At 37.9% G+C, this 21386-nt stretch overlaps 1 protein-coding gene across 8 annotated transcripts in view; it reads left to right on the forward strand.

Annotated features, from left to right (window-relative positions):
* The window catches only part of MACROD2 (mono-ADP ribosylhydrolase 2), a 2017409-nt gene that overhangs the window by 1968990 nt on the left and 27033 nt on the right, over positions 1 to 21386 (forward strand). For all 8 annotated transcript variants that reach the window (XM_061208464.1, XM_061208463.1, XM_061208466.1 and 5 more), the window contains 2 exons: positions 9508 to 9585; positions 12458 to 12529. In XM_061208464.1, coding sequence (XP_061064447.1) covers positions 9508 to 9585; positions 12458 to 12519 — 140 coding nt within the window. In that variant the 3' untranslated portion in view covers positions 12520 to 12529. The remainder of the gene's footprint in view (positions 1 to 9507; positions 9586 to 12457; positions 12530 to 21386) is intronic.

Below are 21386 nucleotides of genomic sequence, written 5' to 3' on the forward strand. Positions count from 1 at the left end.
AAAACAGCAAAGAGAATAGTGAAGCCCAAGCTGACTTTTTTGCTCCTAGAGAGAGCAAAAAAGAGTTGCAAGGCTCACGTTGAATTGAAAAAAACTATCCAACCCCAAGGATAGCCCCCACTGTGACAGGCAACAGTACCGACAAAGTGGTGGCCTGGGCTGGGCATGGGACACACTTGCTGAGGAATCCAGCACAATGAATGTGGTAGATGCTGTGACCACTTTACCCCTCCCAAAGAAAACGCTTCCACAGACAATGTGAGAAAGGAGTAGCTTGCTAATGTACGTGTCACATGCTCACCCTGTAGTAATGACCTTATTGACTTTTATGTAGTCTTCATAAATTAAGAAAATTAACCCTCTCTCTGTCAAACATGTTGCAAATATTTTCTCCTGGATTGCCTTCTGTCTTTTGATTTTCTTTAAGATACATTAAATAAATTTTACTATGCTTTCTTCTAAAATCTTTAGATATTGTTTTTTAAGTGACCTATATGGGAAAAGAATCTAAAACAGGGTGAATATATGTTGCTGTGTGGCAGAAACTAACACAACATTTTAAATCAACTATACTCCAATAAAATTGTTTTTAAAACTCAAAAAAAATTCAATAAGGAAAAAAATAAGCCATCAAATAGAAAAATTGGTAAAATATAAAAATAAATGACAGAAGAGAGGAAGGGAGGGAGGGAGGAAGGGAGGAAGGAAGGGAGGAAAGATATTAGGAAGGAAGGAAGGAGGAATCTCAACACCCTACATGCTGAGAGGTAATAATAAAAGAAAAATACACTGTAGAACAGCACTAGTGCTTTCTTCTCTGAGATTTATTAATCCAGCTAAGCCAGTCTTCTACTCCATTCAATTCTTTTCATTAAGGTTTATACATAGCACGGACTCAATATATATGCTGGCTGGATGGATGAATGAGTGAATGAATGAATAATACCAAAGAGGAGGAAAAATGTGATAAATTCTTGAATGATACAGAGAAGTGATTCAGCTAAGTTTTTATGCTTAAATATCCTTGATTAAGAGATATCAAGAAGTAGATATTAAATTTGTTTCTCTCAGCCAAAAAATATTAATCAAGGATTTTTTATAGTCAATCATTATCTCTTTTGATCCTCAAATGTTGTGAGGGAGATATCATTACCTCCATCTATAAGTAAGTGACAGAACCGAGACTCTGAATGTGAACGAGACCTATCCAAGATCACACAAATAGAGATGCCAGAGCTTGGATTTGAAACCAGCTGTGCCCAACTCCAGAGAGCTACTCTCCATCCCCTTTCACTAATGTTGAGCTTCCCACAAAGGTGGCCAGAAATGGACAGTCCTGAGGTTCAGTATCTATCATGAGTAACAGAAAAGGGAGTTACAGAACGCAAAACAAAGGCATATTCAAAGGAGAGAAGGAATTTGTAGAGGCTGGACTTGTGGTTTGTTGTGTGTCATTTGTTGTAGAGAAGGTGGGTAGTAATCTTTGTTAAATGCTGCCTGGTTTATTTTGCCTCCCTTCACTTTGGATGAATTTTCCTAGGAGTAGTGTTTATCCTTTGCACCCTTACATATTATCACAAAACACCTGGATATGAAACCTGGTTGCTACTCAAGCAGCTATGTGAATGGATAAGCCCATGCCATTACCAAGGACTGGAATTTTTTTCTTGAGGTTAAATATATTTAGTTTATCGCTGTTGGAACCACATCACTAAGAGGAGTCGCATCACTGACTTTTACAATCATTTTAAATAGTGTTGGTGCCTTGATTGTAAAGAGCAGTTTGTGGGGAAGTATCATGACAACACAAAGACTCAACTTCTCTTCAAGTCCTGTCTTCTCACTGACACTCTGTTCTTGCTCCGTAAGTTGGTCTTTGATCTCCTTTGCTTTAGTTGCACCTGGATTCTACACCTAGAAAGTGAACTTGGCACTCTAGGATGAAGTAAGGTCTAATGGAGCTCATCTCCCCTAACAATCAGTTGCTAAAAAAGAACCTAAATTGATGTTTATGCATGTGGAATAATTGCTTTCCTCCATTTGAGCTTGGAAGTTAAATATATGTGACAAATGCCTTAAACTCTGTGACCAGTTTTCTTCCATTTTAGTACCATTGTGAAGGCAACAGAGTTTAGCCTGTTAAGGGACGTCTCATCTGTATACATTAACTTGGCATGTCTCAAAATTTCATACAGAGACCATTTGGTGTCCTGAAACAACACTCCTTCTCGGATGGGGCTCCAACCCAGCCAAAAGTCAGACTGGAACTTGAACCCAGGATCCCTGACTAGGAGGGGACTCAAACCCATTGTCTTTTCATTGAAACCGCTCACCTGGTGTTAGGACTTACTGAAGCTCATGTTCTTTAGTCTCGACGCAGAAAGAATTCAGCGTGAGGCAAAGTGATAGGCAAAGAGTGAGTTTATTAGCATAGGATGCTTGTGAGAGATACAAGTGGGCAGGCAAGGGAGTGCAGCCCTGAGAACAAAGAGAGCTACATTTTTATAATCAGAGAGAAGATGGGGGAAGACCACCTTCTCCCTCATTTTTGGGGAGATGTCAAGGTTTACATCATTAGTTCCTCCTTTGACCCTATGTGGTCTAACTGGGACTGTCATTGAGCTATTTTAATCATATGTATATTAGCCAAAGGGTGATGACATATACTAAAATATGGTAATTCATCTCAGGTTTCAGTATAATGTCCCCTTTCACCTTTCTTTCCCCTTTCACTTATATTCCTGTCTTGACTACATGCAGAAATGCAACTCTTCAAGGACCATTAACTCCCTGACTTCATGTAACAAGATTCAGACCCCATATCTATTGTCTTGTATTTTTAACTATCAGGATTTGTGGCTTGAGTGTGCCTGGCACTTGAATGCACCTGATCTTCCTTCAAGGTAGTGTAGATTGTTGCTAGGTTACTGGATTCTTTTCTTGAGTGGTCATTAGCTTACAATAGTCTCCCAAACTCCCTTAAAATTCCCTCTGTCTTTAAACCCCTAGTGGGATTCTTAAACTAACTATTTAAGTATCCTACTCTATCCCTATCAGTTCTGTAGATGATTTTAGGTGATATCAAAATTAACATATTTATTATCATGTGTGAAAAAATTAGGCACAAATTAAGCTCACAGTTTTATAGCTATGATTGCTATGGGACAAAATTAAGAAGCAATGTTAGGCCTGAGTCAATTAAAAACATTATTAAGCATTAGTTGTCACCACAATAATGCTGCATAACAAGCCATCTTCAATTTCAGAGGCTTAGAACAACAATCATCCATTCTTTTGTTCAGAGAGGATCAACCACATCTAGTTTTGGCCAGGAAGGATGTCAGGCTGTGAGTTGAGTTCAGGTCTTATCCTCCTTAGATCAGCTGTTCCCTAAAGCATGTTCTTCTTGGGGTAAAAGGCTGGAGAACAAGAGGGCAAACCCCAACTGTACAAATGCATTTCAAACCTCTGTTTGACTCACTTTTGCTAATATCCATTAGCCAAAGCAAATTCCATGACCAAGCCCAATGTCAAGGGACAGTGAATTCAACTCCTGTAGGGGTGGAAGACAGGAAGTGAGCCTTTCTAAACAATTACCTAATCCATTACATTAATAGTAAAGTTGGAACATAGATATGGGAAAAGTCAAGATGGTTCAAGAATGCTTGCTTTGGTTCAGCACCACTTTAATTCAATACAATTGAATCCAGACAGGCCCTGCTTTCTATAGCTGTCATGACACCGATGCAACTACACATTCTGAGAAATAATTATTTGTAATTCTATTTGTTGCATGGAGTTTGTCAACACAAATCTCAAAAGAAAAACTTGGAGAATCTTCTAACTTCTCTCCACGTTTATGTATTTAAAAATCTGGTTAATTGTATTCTATATGCATTTCAGTATCTTTTCTTTGTGATGAGACTTGCTTCATTTTATTTTTTATGTAATGCAACTGACCTACAAAAGGTTGTCATAATCAAGGCTTTGAAGAGGACAGTTGAGGTTGGTAATTGAAAATGAAAATGGTACTGTCTGTCCCAGACTCTTTCTATTTCAGCATCTTTTATCTCCTGCTAGGAGCCCTGAAATGTACCTCGTTTGTGTTCCAAGCAGCAGCAATCAAAATGAGGGAAGGACAGGCAAACCGAAATAAATAGGCTGTAGAGGCAATTTTTGTTTTGATCAGATTCTATTGTCTGTGTGGAATGGCATCATTTCTCTGGGGCACTCAGATGCATTGCCCAGCAGGGGAGAAACCCTTAGGATAATAACAGTTCCACACACATCAGAGTAATAAGTATCTGTCGTTCTTCTCTCCCTCTTTCCAAATACACCACACACACACACATACACACACACACTTGCACATGCATACACATATACACATGCATATTCACATAAGCATGCCATTGCACACATACAGTCATATATTCATACCACATGTGCATGTATCATGCACACTCATGATATTTAATAAATGAATAATGTCTACCAAACATACCATTAGGGTCTTCAGAAGCGGATCTAAGAGACCTCTGCTCAAGAACATGGCAATATATAGAGCTACAACTATGATTTCTCTTTTCATCTCTGTCATGGATCTCAAAACCTGCCATTACATATCATGCTAATCTGTGCCAATATGGTGGCATAACCTGAGATTTCTCAAACAAATGTACTATATTTGAAAATAATGAGGTTGAAAAGACAAAACATAAGGCAAACAACTTAAATATTTACAGTCTGATTTGCCTTTTGGGTTTTGCTTTCTTCAACTTCTTTTTTCCTCACTCGCCCAGCTCTTAAAAGTGTTTTGTATGCTCCTTCATTTTCATTGAGCATTATTATATTGACTAGCATCCTGTCTATTAGCTAGAAAGTTCTCTGTGATGTCAGAGAGGTATCTCTATAGTAATATCACCAGGGTTATTACCATTGAGAGTAATGACTTTGAAAGAGATTTCCTGGAAGAATCAGCTACAGGTACCCTAGATCTCATCACAAACAATGACCCCAAGGAGAAAGTCAAAGAAGTAATGATTAAATAGTGTTAGGTCAATTAACTTTCCTTCCATAGTAATCATATCTTATGAAATATAACAACTATGTTGTATTTTAGTAAGTTCTGATGGTGTCCAAGGAGTTAGAACATTTTATAGTTATTTTTACAGTGAAAAAGCTGAGGCTTTTAAATACTATGAGATTTGGTAAAAGTCATTGAAGAAATTAAGTGACCAGCCAGGATATCCTCTTTTATGACATGTCTGTGTCTTGCCCATTTTCTGTTGGGTTCCTTGTCTTTTCTATGTTATATTGTTTTCTTTATATATTAGTACAAGGGTCCTTTGTAAGTGAGATATATATTATATATATGTGTGTGTGTGTGTATATATATATATACACACACATACACACACACATAAATGGCAATATCTTCTACTCTGGTTTACTTTGCACTCTCTTAATGGTGTGTTTTGATAAAATAATGATGCTAATTTAAATGTTTTCCAGATTATTAGTCTTTTGCCTAATGGTCAGTGTTTTGTTTTTCCTGTGTAAGAAATTTTTGCCTAATGATATAAAGGTCTTTTTCCATGTTACCTTTCAAATTTAGTTCTATAATCTACCTGGAATTTATATTTTAGTATAGTGAAAATCCTTCAGTGTAGGTCTACTGTTTTTCCCCCTGAACAAATTCTATTTTTTCCCTGAAAATTTTTTATTTCAAATTGGAAGTTTGAAAAAAGATTTTGTTAGGTATGAAATTTTATGTTAGTGATATTTTCTTTAAGTGCTTTGAAGATATCATTACATTGTCTCTGGATTCCATGATTTTTATTGAGATGTCATCTATAATTACTATTGTTGCTATTTTGAAGTTAATGGGTCTTTACTCACTAAATAATTTTATATGTTTTCTTTAACCTTGATTTTCTGCAGGTTTACAATGATCAGCCTGAATAAGGTTTGCTTTGCATTAATTTTGCTTGGGGATCATAATACTCTTAAAGCAGTGGCTTGATAGTTTCCATTCAGTTTGGGAGATTATCAGCCATTATCTTTTAAAATATTGCTTTTGCCCCATTACACATAGGATACACCCTATCTCATATGTCTGCTAATTCTTTTCATCTGTATTTTATTCTTTATATTTTCTTCTAACTTAGTTTTCAGTTTGTAAATTCCTTCTTCAGCTGTGTCTAATTGCCACCAAATCCACCTATTGAATTCTAAACTTCAATTATTATATAATTTTCAGTTCTAGAATTTACATCTGACTTTTATTTAGTGTCTAGTCCAGTTAAACTTCTTTGCCATGAGATTTCTCCCTCTTATCACCCAATTCTTAAACACATTAACCATATTTTAAAGTTGTATCTACAAATAGATCTCTAACATGTCTCTATATATTGTCTTATTGTCTTGGTTTTCAGTGATCCATTCTTGTTCCTCAGGAATGACCGGTAATTTTTTATTGAATGCTAGACACTATGTGCGAAAAACTGTAGAGATAACTTGAGCCTCGGTGGCCTTATCTTCTTCCAGAGAGGATTCATTTTTGCTTCTGAAAGGCTGGTAGGATTGAGTAGAGCACTGAAATCTAATCAATCAATCAGAGATTAAATTGATTAAAAGTAGGCCTTCAATTTTTTTTAAGAACTGGTCTATTTCAAGTTCATTGCCCCCCAAGTATAACCCTTCAGTATAATCCACAGAAAACTCAAAGTACTTATCAGAGCACCTCTTCTTTGGTGGGCCCTGACCTCCAAGTTTTTCCCCTCTCCCCCCAAACCTCATTAAAAAACATCTGAAGGCTCTGTTAAACCTCTTTGTATGTGGAATGTCAGGTTCACCATTTTTCACCTCCTCCAGCTTCTGCTGCATTAATGGCTCTCTAGTGCCTTAATTTCCTCAAATAATCTGTTCAATGTTTCTAGCTGTTCTTGGTGGGAGTGTTATTCTACAGTCTGATAGTCTACTTTAGGCAGAAATCCCTTTCTCAGTGTAATTTTTTTTTTTTAATAAAAAAATTTGTTGGGACTTCCATGGTGGCGCAGTGGTTGAGAATCTGCCTGCCAATACAGGGCACACGGGTTCGAGCCCTGGTCTGGGAAGATCCCACATGCCGCGGAGCAACTGGGCCCGTGAGCCACAATTACTGAGCCTGCGCGTCTGGAGCCTGTGCTCCGCAACAAGAGGCCGCGATAGTGAGAGGCCCGCGCACCGCGATGAAGAGTGGCCCCCACTTGCCGCAACTAGAGAAAGCCCTCGCACAGAAACGAAGACCCAACACAGCCATAAATAAATAAATAAATAAAAATTTAAAAAAAAAATTTATTTATGGCTGAGTTGGGTCTTTGTTGCTGCCCACGGGCTTCAGTAGTTGTGGCTCATGGGCTTTAGAGCGCAGGCTCAGTAGTTGTGGCACATGGGCTTAGTTGCTCCGTGGCATGTGGGATCTTCCCGGACCAGGGCTTGAACCCGTGTCCCCTGCATTGGCAGGCAGCTTCTTAACCACTGCGCCACCAGGGAAGCCCTCTCAGTGTAATTTTAACTTGCATTTTTTTTCATTAGCAGCAAAGTGAATCACATTTTCACACAACTACAGGCTATTCTTATTTTTTAATTAACTTCCTGTTAGATTTCTTGCTCAATTTTCTATCCAATTGTCAATCTTGTTTCTGTTTAGAAGTACTTTATATATCAAAGAAAGATATTAACCCTTTGTCTATGATAAAAGGTATAAATATTTTTCCTAAACTGGTAATATTTCTTTTTTTAAACATTTCTTATGGTAGCTTTTCCACCCATAAGTTTGTGTTTATATAAAGTCAAATAGTTCCATTTTTTCTAACTACTTCTGTTTTGAGGCATACTAGCAAAGATTCCCTGCTCCCAAGCTTAGAAAACTCCATCAGTAGTTTCTTCTGTAATTGTGTCTGTAAGGAACATGTTGATGAGCAATTGAAAAATGGTCTATTTTCTAGAATTGACAGAGTGAGAAAAGATATGACATGGTTAAGTCCAGCTGGAAGTTCCAAGTTTTGTTTTCATTTTCCCAACCTCATCCTCAGGAGCTAGTGAAAAGAACTCATGGGCACAGTCACTTTCATGTTGTCCTTGTAGGACTTGGGTATCCATGAGTCATGTTTTCTTATGTTATCCCTTTCCTGACTTTTCTCATCCACTCTCATGTCATCAACGATATGATATTATTCTACATGGACATCTCCCAAATTCCCACATGTCTGTCTAATTAATTCTCAGTTTCCTTCCTCAGCATTAGATGCAAAACTTGTTTGGCATCTCCACTTAAATGACCCTCTGCTTCAGTCTTCAAATCTAAAATGACTCTCTTCACCTCCCTTCACTTTGCTTGTTTTATATATCGTCAAGTACTGACCTTCCTACCTTCCATCCACCCAGGCTCAAAGATTAGTCACCTTACTTCTTGATTCTCAGCTTCAGTAAATCATTACCAAGAGTGCAAGTTAAAGGTATCTTCCTTTGAAGAGATTATACACTGGATCTTTCCTAGCCTTGCTTCATCCTCCCTAACAGGAAGGTCAAATTGAACATACTCTGGACTCAATAGGTATTCATGTAATGAAACGGAATTTAATCTTCTTTTGTTTAAAAAAAGTACAGAAGAAACAATAAAAACTTTGAAGTTATGAACTCATCTAGTACTTTCTATATTTGTATTTTCAAATGCCCTGGCTCTTCAAGCTGTGAAAACATAATAGATATATAACCAAGACGTAAGAGATTATTGTCCTTTTGACTATCTGTAAATTTTCTCACAATAAGAAATATGGATGTTAACTAGACTTATTATAGTGATCATTTTTTCCATATGTACAAATATCAGCTCATGAAAAACAGGAAAAACAGTCTCCTTACGACTACATTTAAGCATGTTATATAGCTTCAGCCACAGCGCGTGGATGACAAGCCTTATGAAACTGTGTAAATAGAGAACAATTACAACAGAAATTAACTAAAGACGGGATTCTCAGCAATCCAAAATGGCAGCATCTGAGGTCTTCTGGGGAGCAACTGAGCCATTCATTTGTGTTTTAACTTCACTGCCAGGAGAATGAATCTTTCAGCTTTCAGGCATGCCCGAGGCAAAATAGGTTTTCTTTTTTCGTTCTCTTCAAAGTTTAAGCTACATAAACTCACACACAAATTTCCCCAAATTCAAATTGTGGATTGTTCTGATTAAACCAAGTTTTGCTGCTTTCATGTTACCAGCTTTCTAATTTGAGAAATTGTGCATGTATGTATGTGATTAGCTCACAAATTAAAGAGAATTTAGAATATGACAGCATTAAAGTATTCAAGCAACTCAACCTACTATTTGCTCCTTTAAGCTTTTCTGCAAAAGAAGTTCAATCCCAGGAGTATTTTTAAACTTAAGAGGGCAATGGAGGGTGACAGAACAATTGGCAGTCAGGCTGTTCTAATTCTCTATTAATCAAGGACTATCTTCTTTTTCAGCTCAAGGCAAGGACACACCTAGAGTTCCCGTGAAAAGCGAAGGCTCTGGTGACACAGAACATTCTACAAGTCCTGATGGTAAGTTTCTGAGCTATTTGAGTCACGCAAACTACAAATCTGGCACATTTTCTCTGTGTAATCTAGGATTAAGGGAGCTGTCTATTCTATGAGTCAACATATTCAGCTTGAACAAGGTAAAGTTCAAAAACCATTTTCTACTGGGAACTAACAAAATTGGCAGCCTTTTTTAAAAAACAGCATGTGCCTCAGTTTAATCTTACGTCCCAATACCAAGGAAACAGTGGGTAATTCCAAGGCTAAACTGAAGTCTAGCTGGTGAACTTTATGGAAACACTCAGCATTCAGAGGAGCACTGGCTTGAGTTTGGGCTAAGGTTATTCTTGGACCTTCATCACTTCACCTCACTGTATCACACATCAGATGGCTTGGCCAAAAACACAGCGAGTCTTTAAAAATACTTTATAAATAAATTTACAAAAACCTTTTTTTCGTCACATCTTACTTTGAAGGCATCTAGAAATTGTGAGCCTCAGGAATATTATAGCCTTGCCCCTGCACAATGATACTGGAAACCCTTTGAAATATCATCATTTAGAAAAATAACTATTTGAGCACACATGATTTCTAAATATTTAATTCCACTTGGCCAAAGAGCTTAAGAGAACCAGAATTATTGGTCAGTGATCAACTGTTTATATATATCTTGTTGTCTGGCTTATTTTAGCCAGGAAAAAAAAAAAAAAAAGCCAATTACTTTGAGTTGATAATGACCTTGGAAAAATTTCAGCCACTGGTAGAAGTTACTTGGTGGTTTTAAATGGTTTCCTATACCATGCATTCCACCCTGCTACAAGGCTTGCCCTCACGTTAATTGCCTCCCTTAATTATAAGCCCTTCTGCACCAACTGATTTTTTAATTAAGTATTTAATTTTTTAAAAAAATTTATACAATATTTTAAAGGTCACTTTCCATTTATAGTTATTACAAAATATTGGCTATATTCCCCATGTTCTACAATACATCCTTAAGCCTATCTTACACCCAATACAAATTGATTTTTTTTTAACTCCTGGGCATGCTTTATCTAGGGGAATAATGTTTTCAAACCCGATTCATCCATTAAAAGCCACCCCGTGTTGGTCATGCTCAGTTGAATGAAACCTGCCCCAGCCTTGCTGTGACATTATAGGCATGGTTCTTAACTAGTTCTCTGCAAAGCATGTTCCAAAGAATACCAGGTCCATGCAATGCTCAATGAATAAAAGGGAGATAAATGTGGGAAATACTGAGTTTTAGGCCTCACTTGGAGATTTGCCATGCACAGGCCAGGCTCTCCAAAGTCTCAGCTGTAAAGAAACTTCCTAACATCATTTAACATTGCTTTTCCCAAACTTATTTGATCATGAAACGCTTTTCATACTAACACTTATTAGATTTTGGAACTAGGGACCCTTGGGTTGGAGGAAGGAACAGAAAAGGAACACTCACCCATATTTTTGTAGACCAGGATAGAAAGTGCATACATTATTCTTTTTTTAGAGGTATACCTCCTGTAACTGGCCAGTTTATACCTGGGGTAAAGAATGGGCTCACACATCATTAGAAACCAAGGCTAGTTTGCAGGAGGAACAAAGAGACCTGCTTTTAAAACCTTCCTCCTTGAGAGAGAGTTGGGTGGGCTGCCATCCAATGTCATTCCCTCTTTCAAGTCTCTTTGGAATGTGAAATCCAGCACCTGCCACTGTTTTACTTTAATCGAGTTTTCTTCGTGTTCAAGAAAAAGAGATTTGGATTGTTGCTTTTGTTCAAACAAATGAAGACTATCCAAATGAGAACAAACAGAGGTTACTTATTCAGAGCTTACCAAAGCATGGGTGTCACACAGCCATTATCACTTGTGTTTGGCCAACTCAAAGGCAGGGAGGGAAGTGGGGAACTTCTAACAAGAGGGAAGACTTCAAGCATCCTTGATTGGAGGTTGTTGGTAAGGGGAAGCTGCACTTGGGCTAACTAGAAGTGGCTGATTGGTTTGGGAACATATTTGGCTTTCCCTGGCTGGTCCTGTGTTGGGAGCGTGGAGTAAAATACAGGAAAGCTGGCAGTCACTGACCAAGTCCTGACCATTCTGAGCTGCTTGCTTCAAAGGTTTGAAGTCAGAATTCTATTGTTATGTTTGGCCTAGCCATCTTTCATCTGTATATTAAGTCTCTCAGTTTATAATATGGGCTTTGATGCTTTAAAAATACCACTCTAATTAAACCTACTGACCCTTGAAAATTTCCAGTGTCTGCTATGCCTGCTTGGGCTCCTTCTGGACAATGGCATTAATTAATTATGTGTGCTATTTGTATGCAAATGCTTACATAGAACACACGGTAAAGTAAAAGCACACGTTTTATCATTGCTGTGCGATCTGGTTAGATGTTTTGCTTTTCTATTTCATGGTGTCCACTGCCAGTGCACCCACTGGCAAGTTTACAGCATCAGTTTTGAATTTCAAAATTGAAGACCTGGCAAACCAAGCAGGCCTACTGGCATTGCTGTTTTAGAGGGAGCTGCTTACCTCTCTGCATGTCAATGATCTGGTTTGCTTTGTTTTCTCTTTATTTTCTTAGACATCTATTAAGGCCTTTGAATTTACCTAAGGATGGTAATAAATACACACAAAATATCAACCCAAAAATCTGGTATGAAATGACAGCTCAGCTCCTACAGTTTAGTAGAGAAGCAACTCTGCCCTCCCCATTCCCCCACCAGTAAAAATCTATAAGAGTCGTCCCCAAATCTTGAATGAATGAAAACAAACTGAAAGAAGTATAAGATGATAGGAAATCAGGAATGTAACAATTCACAGGCCATTTTAATATATGTTTAAGAGATTTGGGTTTAACAAATATTTAACCTTTTTGTTTTCCTTTCTGGTTCCAGTTGAAATGAATAATCAGGTTGACAGTGTAAATGACCCAACAGAGAGTCAGCAAGAAGATTAACTAATAATAGGTAAGTTGCCTCTGTTACAAGATTTTCAATTGATTAAATGGGCCAGCCATAGAAACTGTTTGTAAAAGGCATGTTGGATTTCCCTCGGTTCTATCCAGTCCCATGGATAGAACTTTTAAACGTTTAAAAGTTTAGCCTCAGGCTAAACTTTTAAAATCTTTATACCAAATAACACATTGTAAGAAACTTACCATCTTTAAAGGAAAAAGATAAGCTACAGCATATCCAGATCATGCAATACCCTGGTTTTCTGAGCTTTGATGACAAGAAAAAAAATTTTCCACCCATCTCACCTCCTGGCTTCCTGGAGTGATCAAATTATTTCAGCAACCCCAAGCTGATTCTGAAGCACTGCTTTTCCAGAAGTTACCTGCTGAGTTGTTTAGTATATCTGTTTTTAAGCCTAACACTAAATCTTTGCCCTGGAGAACGTGAAAGGCATTTGAGTGTATTTGGGCTGATAGAAGCCTGCCTTATGTCCCGTCCTCTCTCTCACACCACTACCTGTGGACCTGCACCTCTACACAAAGGTTTGTTGCATTGAATAAGCCTCAGGGAATTCCACGGGAACATAAATGGGGCCAGATGATGTTTAGGAGTTTTTTCCAGACCAACATTCTAAATCACTCAGCCAAGACTGAAGTATATCTTGAATAATGAGTGGTCTGTAACCCTTTTTTTGTATCTTGAGGGCTGGAGAGAAGAATTAGAGAAAAGCCAGCCTAGCTTAAAATACTAAGCTGTGAAAAAAACTATGGGATAAATGAATTGCGCATCATCCAGGGCAAGACACAAATGTGTTGACATTGTTGCCTCTGTCGACTGAAAAAAAAATGCACAACCTAAAAGTTGAGAATTATGTTTTATTCGGTGGACCCTCTGAGGACTTCAAGCCCAGGATAGCTCTGCAGGACTGCTCTGAAGAGGTAAGGGGGGAAGCAGGAACTATAGGAGTTTTACAACAAAGACCAGGTAGTTGGAACATCAAAAGATTACTGCTACTTAAAGAAAACCAGATATCTCAAGTTAGTTAATGAATTTAGCCCTTTTCTACCTATGGGAAGATGCAAGAATCTTAGCTATCTGGGGCCAGTATCCTGTTCTTTCCCATCCTGAGTCCCCTCGGAGTGCACCATTAGGAGTGGCTGCAGTGGCTGAGGGCTTACCGTGGAGCGACAGAATGTGGCAGGCAACATTTTTCATTCACAGTGCTTCCCCTTGGTCATAAATTCAACCAGCATTTGGAAGCAAAAAAGAACAAATTATTATGATTAGTATAACTAGTAGTAATCTGGTTGCAATAAACCATCAAGTCCACAGGAGAGCTACCTGGAGAAGCCAAATTCTAGAAGGATCAGGTAGAGAGAAAAAGAAGGTAAATGTTTCATCTTTGTTTACAAAGGTATACTTTATCAATGTGTAGGTCATGGCAGAAGAGAAAAGATTTTTTTCTGGAAAAAAAAAAACTTAGAAGTATATTTCAGAAAGTCATAAAATTATGAATTATATTTATCACTTAATTCCTGATGAGGTCCTGAACCAAGATGGTGGAGTACAAGGACGGGCTCTCACTCCCTTTTGTGAGAACACCAGAATCACAACTAGCTGCTGGACAATCATCGACAGGAAGACAATGGAACTCACCAAAAAAGATATCCCACATCCAAAGACAAAGGAGAAGCCACAATGAGATGGTAGGAGAGGCGCAATCAGAGTAAAATCAAATCCCATAACTGCTGGGTGGGTGACTCACAGACTGGAGAACACTTATACCACAGAAGTCCACCCACTGGAGTGAAGGTTCTGAGCCCCACGTCAGGCTTCCCAACCTGGGCGTCCGGCAACTGGAGGAGGAATTCCTAGAGAATCAGACTTTGAAGGCTAGCGGGATTGGATTGCAGTACTTCAGCAGGACTTGGGGAAACAGAGACTCCACTCTTGGAGGGCACACACAAAGTAGTGTGCGCATCGGGACCCAGGGGAAGGAGCAGTGACCCCATAGAGACTGAACCAGACCTACCTGCTAGTGTTGGAGGGTCTCCTGCAGAGGCGGGGGGGGGGGGTGGTGGCTGTGTCTCACTGTGGGGAAAAGGACACTGGTAGCAGAAGTTCTGGGAAGTACTCCTTGGCATGAGCCCTCCCAGAGTCCGCCATTAGCCCCACCAAAGAGCCCAGGTAGGCTCCAGTGTTGGGTTGCCTCAGGCCAAACAAACAACCAACAGGGAGGGAACCCAGCCCCACCCATCAGCAGTCAAGCAGATTAAAGTTTTACTGAGCTCTGCCCACCAGAGAAACAGTCAGCTCTACATACCACCAGTCCCTCCCATCAGGAAACTTGCACAAGCCTCTTAGATAGCCGCATCTACCAGAGGGCAGACAGCAGAAGCAAGAAGAACTACAATCCTGCAGCCTGTGGAACAAAAACCACATTCACAGAAAGACAGACAAGATGAAAAGGCAGAGGGCTATGTACCAGATGAAGGAACCAGATAAAAACCCAGAAAAACAACGAAATGAAGTGGAGATAGGCAACCTTCCAGAAAAAGAATTCAGAATAATGATAGTGAAGATGATCCAGGACCTAGGAAAAAGAATGGAGGCAAAGATGGAGAAGATGCAAGAAATTTTTAACAAAGACCTAGAAGAATTAAAGAACAAACAGAGATGAACAATACAATAACTGAAAACTACACTAGAAGGAATCAATAGCAGAATAACTGAGGCAGAAGAACGGATAAGTGACCTGGAAGACAGAATGGTGGAATTCACTGCTGCAGAACAGAATAAAGAAAAAAGAATGAAAAGAAATGAAGACAGCCTAAGAGACCTCTGGGACAACATTAAACGCAACAACATTCGCATTACAGGGGTCCCAAAAGCAAAAGAGAGAGAGAAAGGACCAGAGAGAGAAAATATTTGAAGAGATTATAGTCGAAAACTTCCCTAACATGGGAAAGGAAATAGCCACAAGAGTCCCATACAGGATAAACCCAAGGAGAAAAACACCGAGACACATAGTAATCAAATTGGCAAAGATTAAAGACAAAGAAAAGTTATTGAAAGCAGCAAGGGAACTCCCATAAGGTTAACAGCTGATTTCTCAGCAGAAACTCTACAAGCCAGAAGGGAGTGGCATGATATACTTAAAGTGATGAAAGGGAAGAACCTACAACCAAGATTACTCTACCCAGCAAGGATCTCATTCAGATTCGATGGAGAAATCAAAAGCTTTACAGACAAGCAAAAGCTAAGAGAATTCAGCACCACCAAACCAGCTCTACAACAAATGCTAAAGGAACTTCTCTAAGTGGGAAACACAAGTGAAGAAAAAAGGACCTACAAAAACAAACCCAAAACAATTAAGAAAATGGTCATAGGAACATACATATCAATAATTACCTTAAACGTGAATGGATTAAATGCTCCAACCAAAAGACACAGGCTTGCTGAATGGATACAAACACAAGACCCATATATATGCTGTCTACAGGAGACCCACTTCAGACCTAGGGACACATACAGACTGAAAGTGAGGGGATGGAAAAAGATATTCCATGCAAATGGAAATCAAAAGAAAGCTGGAGTAGCAATACTCATATCAGATAAAATAGACTTTTAAAATAAAGAATGTTACAAGAGACAAGGAAGGACGCTACATAATGATCAAGGGATCAATCCAAGAAGAAGATAAAACAATTATAAATATATATGCATCCAACATAGGAGCACCTCAATACATAAAGCAACTGCTAACAGCTATAAAAGAGGAAATCGACAGTAACACAATAATAGTGGGGGACTTTAACACCTCACATACGCCAATGGACAGATCATCCAAAATGAAAATAAATAAGGAAACAGAAGCTTTAAATGACACAATACACCAGATAGATTTAATTGATATTTATAGGACATTCCATCCAAAAACAGCAGATTACACGTTCTTCTCAAGTGCGCACGGAACATTCTCCAGGATAGATCACATCTTGGGTCACAAATCAAGCCTCAGTAAATTTAAGAAAATTGAAATCATATCAAGCATCTTTTCTCACCACAACACTATGAAATTAGAAATGAATTACAGGGAAAAAAACGTAAAAAACACAAACACATGGAGGCTGAACAATACGTTACTAAATAACCAAGAGATCACTGAAGAAGTCAAAGAGGAAATCAAAAAATACCTAGAGACAAATGACAATGAAAACACAATGATCCAAAACCTATGGGATGCAGCAAAAGCAGTTCTAAGAGGGAAGTTTATAGCTACACAAGCCTACCTCAAGAAACAAGAAAAATTTCAAGTAAACAATCTAACCTTACACCTAAAGGAACTAGAGAAAGAAGAACAAACAAAACCCCAAGTTAGCAGAAGGAAAGAAATCATAAACATCAGAGCAGAAATAAATGAAATAGAAACAAAGAAAACAATAGCAAAGATCAATAAAACTAAAAGCTGGTTGTTTGAGAAGATAAACAAATTGATAAACCATTAGTCAGACTCATCAAGGAAAAGAGGGAGAGGACTCTAGAAATGAAAAAGGAGAAGTTACAACAGGCACCACAAAAATACAAAGCATCCTAAGAGACTACTACAAGCAACTCTATGCCAACAAAATGGACAGCCTGGAAGAAATAGACAATATGAACAGAACAATCACAAGTAATGAAATTGAAACTGTGATTGATTAAAAATCTTCCAACAAACAAAAGTCCAGGACCAGATGGCTTCACATGTGAATTCTATCAAACATTTAGAGAAGAGCTAACACCCATCCTTCTCAAACTCTTCCAAAAAATTGCAGAGGAAGGAACACTCCCAAACTCATTCTATGAGGCCACCATCACCCTGATACCAAAACCAGACAAAGATACTACAAAAAAAGAAAATTACAGACCAATATCACTGATGAATATAGATGCAAAAATCCTCAACAAAAAACCCGCAAACAGAATCCAACAACACATTAAAAGGATCATACACCATGATCAAGTGGGATTTATCCCAGGGATGCAAGGATTCTTCCATACATACAAATCAATCAATGTGATACACCACATTAACAAATTGAAGAATAAAAACCATATGATCATCTCAATAGATGCAGAAAAAGCTTTGACAAAATTCAACACCCATTTATGAGAAAAACTCTCCACAAAGTGGGCATAGAGGGAACCTACCTCAACATAATAAAGGCCATATATGACAAACCCACAGCAAACATCATTCTCAATGGTGAAAAACTGAAAGCATTTCCTCTAAGATCAGGAAAAAGACAAGGTTGTCCACTCTCACCACTATTATTCAACATAGTTTTGGAAGTCCTAGCCACAGCAATCAGAGAAGAAAAAGAAATAAAAGGAATCCAAATTGGAAAAGAAGAAGTAAAACTGTCACTGTTTGCAGATGACATGATACTATACATAGGGAATCCTAAAAATGCCACCAGAAAACTACTAGAGCTAATCAATGAATTTGGTAAAGTTGTGGGATGGAAAGTTAATGCACAGAAGTCTCTTGCATTCCTATACACTAATGATGAAAAACCTGAAAGAGAAATTAAGGAAACATTCCCATTTACCACTGCAACAAAAAGAATAAAATACCTAGGAATAAACCTACCTAGGGAGACAAAAGACCTGTATGCAGAAAACTATAAGACACTGATGAAAGAAATTAAAGATGATACCAACAGATGGAGAGATATACCATGTTCTTGGATTGGAAGAATCAACATTGTGAAAATGACTATACTACCCAAAGCAATCTACAGATTCAATGCAATCCCTATCAAATTACCAATGGCATTTTTTATGAAACTAGAACAAAAAAAATCTTAAAATTTGTATGGAGACACAAAAGACCCCAAATAGCCAAAGCAGTCTTGAGGGAAAAAAACAGAGCTGGAGGAATCAGACTCCCTGACTTCAGACTATACTACAAAGCTACAGTAATCAAGACAATATGGTACTGGCACAAAAACAGAAACATAGATCAATGGAACAAGATAGAAAGCCCAGAGATAAACCCATGCACCTATGGTCAACTAATCTATGACAAAGGAGACAAGGATATACAATGGAGAAAAGACAGCCTCTTCAATAAGTGGTGCTGGGAAAACTGGACAGCTACATGTAAAAGAATGAAATTAGAACACTCTCTAACACCATACACAAAAATGAACTCAAAATGGATTCAAGACCTAAATGTAAGACCAGACACTATAAAACTCTTAGAGGAAAACATAGGCAGAACACTCTGACATAAATCACAGCAAGATCTTTTTTGATCCACCTCCTAGAGTAATAGAAATAAAAACAAAAATAAACAAATGGGACCTAATGAAATTAAAAGCTTTTACACAGCAAAGGAAACCATAAACAAGACGAAAAGACAACCCTCAAAATGGGAGAAAATATTTGCAAACGAATCAACGGACAAAGGATTAATCTCCAAAATATATAAAGAGCTCATGGGTTTCCCTGGTGGCGCAGTGGTTGAGAATCTGCCTGCTAATGCAGGGGACACGGGTTCGAGCCCTGGTCTGGGAAGATCCCACATGCCACGGAGCGACTGGGCCCATGAGCCACAACTACTGAGCCTGTGCTCCGCAACAAGAGAGGCCACGATACTGAGAGGCCCGCATACCGCGATGAAGAGTGGCCCCCGCTTGCCGCAACTAGAGAAAGCCCTAGCACAGAAATGAAGACCCAACATAGCAATCAATCAATCAATAAATAAATCTTTAAAAAAAAAAAGAGCTCATGCAGCTCAATATTAAAAAAACAAATAACCCAATCCAAAAATGGGCAGAAGACCTAAATAGACATTTCTCCAAAGAAGACATACAGATGGCCAAGAAGCACATGAAAAGCTGCTCAACATCACTAATTATTAGAGAAATGCAAATCAAAACTACAATGAGGTATCACCTCACACCAGTTAGAATGGGCATCATCAGAAAATCTACAAACAACAAATGCTGGAGAGGGTGTGGAGGAAAGGGAACCCTCTTGCACTGTTGCTGGGAATGTAAATTGATACCGCCACTACGGAGAACAGTATGGAGGTTCCTTAAGAAACTAAAAATAGAATTACCATATGATCTAGCAATCCCACTACTGGGCATATCCCCAGAGAAAAACCATAATTCCAAAAGACACATGCACCCCAATGTTCACTGCAGCACTATTTACAATAGCCAAGTCATGGAAGCAACCTAAATGCCCATCAACAGATGAATGGATAAAGAAGATGTGGTATATATATATATATATATATATATACAATGGAATATTACTCAGCCATAAAAAGGAAAGAAATTGGGTCATTTGTTGAGACGTGGATGGATCTAGAGACTGTCATACAGAGTGAAGGAAGTCAGAAAGAGAAAAACAAATATTGTATATTAACGCATATATGTGGAACCTAGAAAAATGGTACAGATGAACCAGTTTGCAGGGCAGAAATTGAGACACAGATGTAGAGAACAAACATATGGACACCAAAGGGGGAAAGCTGCAGGGGGGGTGGGGGTGTGATGAATTGTGCGATTGGGATTGACATGTATACACTGATGTGTATAAAACTGATGACTAATAAGAACCTGCTGTATAAAAAAGAAAAAAAAAACAGAACAAAAACAGCCAAGACAATTTTGAAGAGGAAGAAGAAGATGTGGTAGTGGTGTGGAGACTTATTTATGCAATAACAAGACTTTTAAAATAAAACTAGTGTAATGTTGGCATGGGAGTGGGCAAGTACTGTATGTCAATGTAACAGTTCAGAGTGCTCAAGAAATGACCCACATATAAAGAGAGCTTGGTATTATTATAAATTGGCATTATATTGATTAATCAATATATTGTGCTAGATAATTTTATATGAAAAAAATCAACTTAATTCTATATTTAGGACTCTTCTTGGAGTTACAGACTCATAGTCAATGTATCCCAAACTGAACTGATTGTACCTTGTCAAACTATTCCTTTTGTATTCTGTGTATCACTAGCAAAGAAATTTGAGAGACAGTAAAAAAATTTAAAAACTTAAAAAAATTAATTCCTGATGAGCTGGATGAAGTCTTCAGGTTTTCCATTAGAGTTTTGTAATTTCTTACCCAGTTCAGCAGTATGATCTAAAAGTTATCAGAAACTTATATTTATCAAAAATCCTTTTTATGAATTTTCTTGCAGTTCATTTTATAAAATTATCAGAGTAAAACAATGATTGTCTATAAACAACAAGACTTAAAATGGCATGGTTAAAGATATGATTACAATGCAATTGACAAGAAACTTGGATATTTCTGTGACATATAACAACATTTTTAAGATAATAACTAGAATTATGACTGATAATATTATACCAGGGCATATCAGATTTTTAGGAATTTCATATACGTTTTGGGATATCTATACTAATGACATTTATGCATAAAATATAACCTAAGGTTCATCTCTAATTACTTGACAATGTTGCTCAAGTAATTTAACTTACCATAAGCCCAATTAGTTTGATATTCTTCTCTGAGATGCCTTAGGGGCCCTCTGAAGCATTTTAAAGGTAGCTGGAGGTCAAAAGAACGTTAATTAAAACTTGATAGGAAGTTTGTCAAAAATATCAAAAAGTTTTAAAACACTTGGTCAAATAGGATCACAGCTTGTTCACTTAACCAAAGTGACAAAAGATTTCAAAAGTAAATACAGATCACTTAAAGGCACAGAAGCTCACACAATCTGCTACCAAAGCAGCACTTCAAGAAAACTTTGTTTTCTTAACAGAGAGAGAAAGTGAAACTCCAGTCTTGTACCAGCTTACTTTTAACAAGAAAATCCATCCATCTACCTAATTAAA

Source organism: Eubalaena glacialis, chromosome 13 (assembly GCF_028564815.1).
Source record: "Eubalaena glacialis isolate mEubGla1 chromosome 13, mEubGla1.1.hap2.+ XY, whole genome shotgun sequence".
Classification (NCBI taxonomy): Eukaryota; Metazoa; Chordata; class Mammalia; order Artiodactyla; family Balaenidae; genus Eubalaena; species Eubalaena glacialis.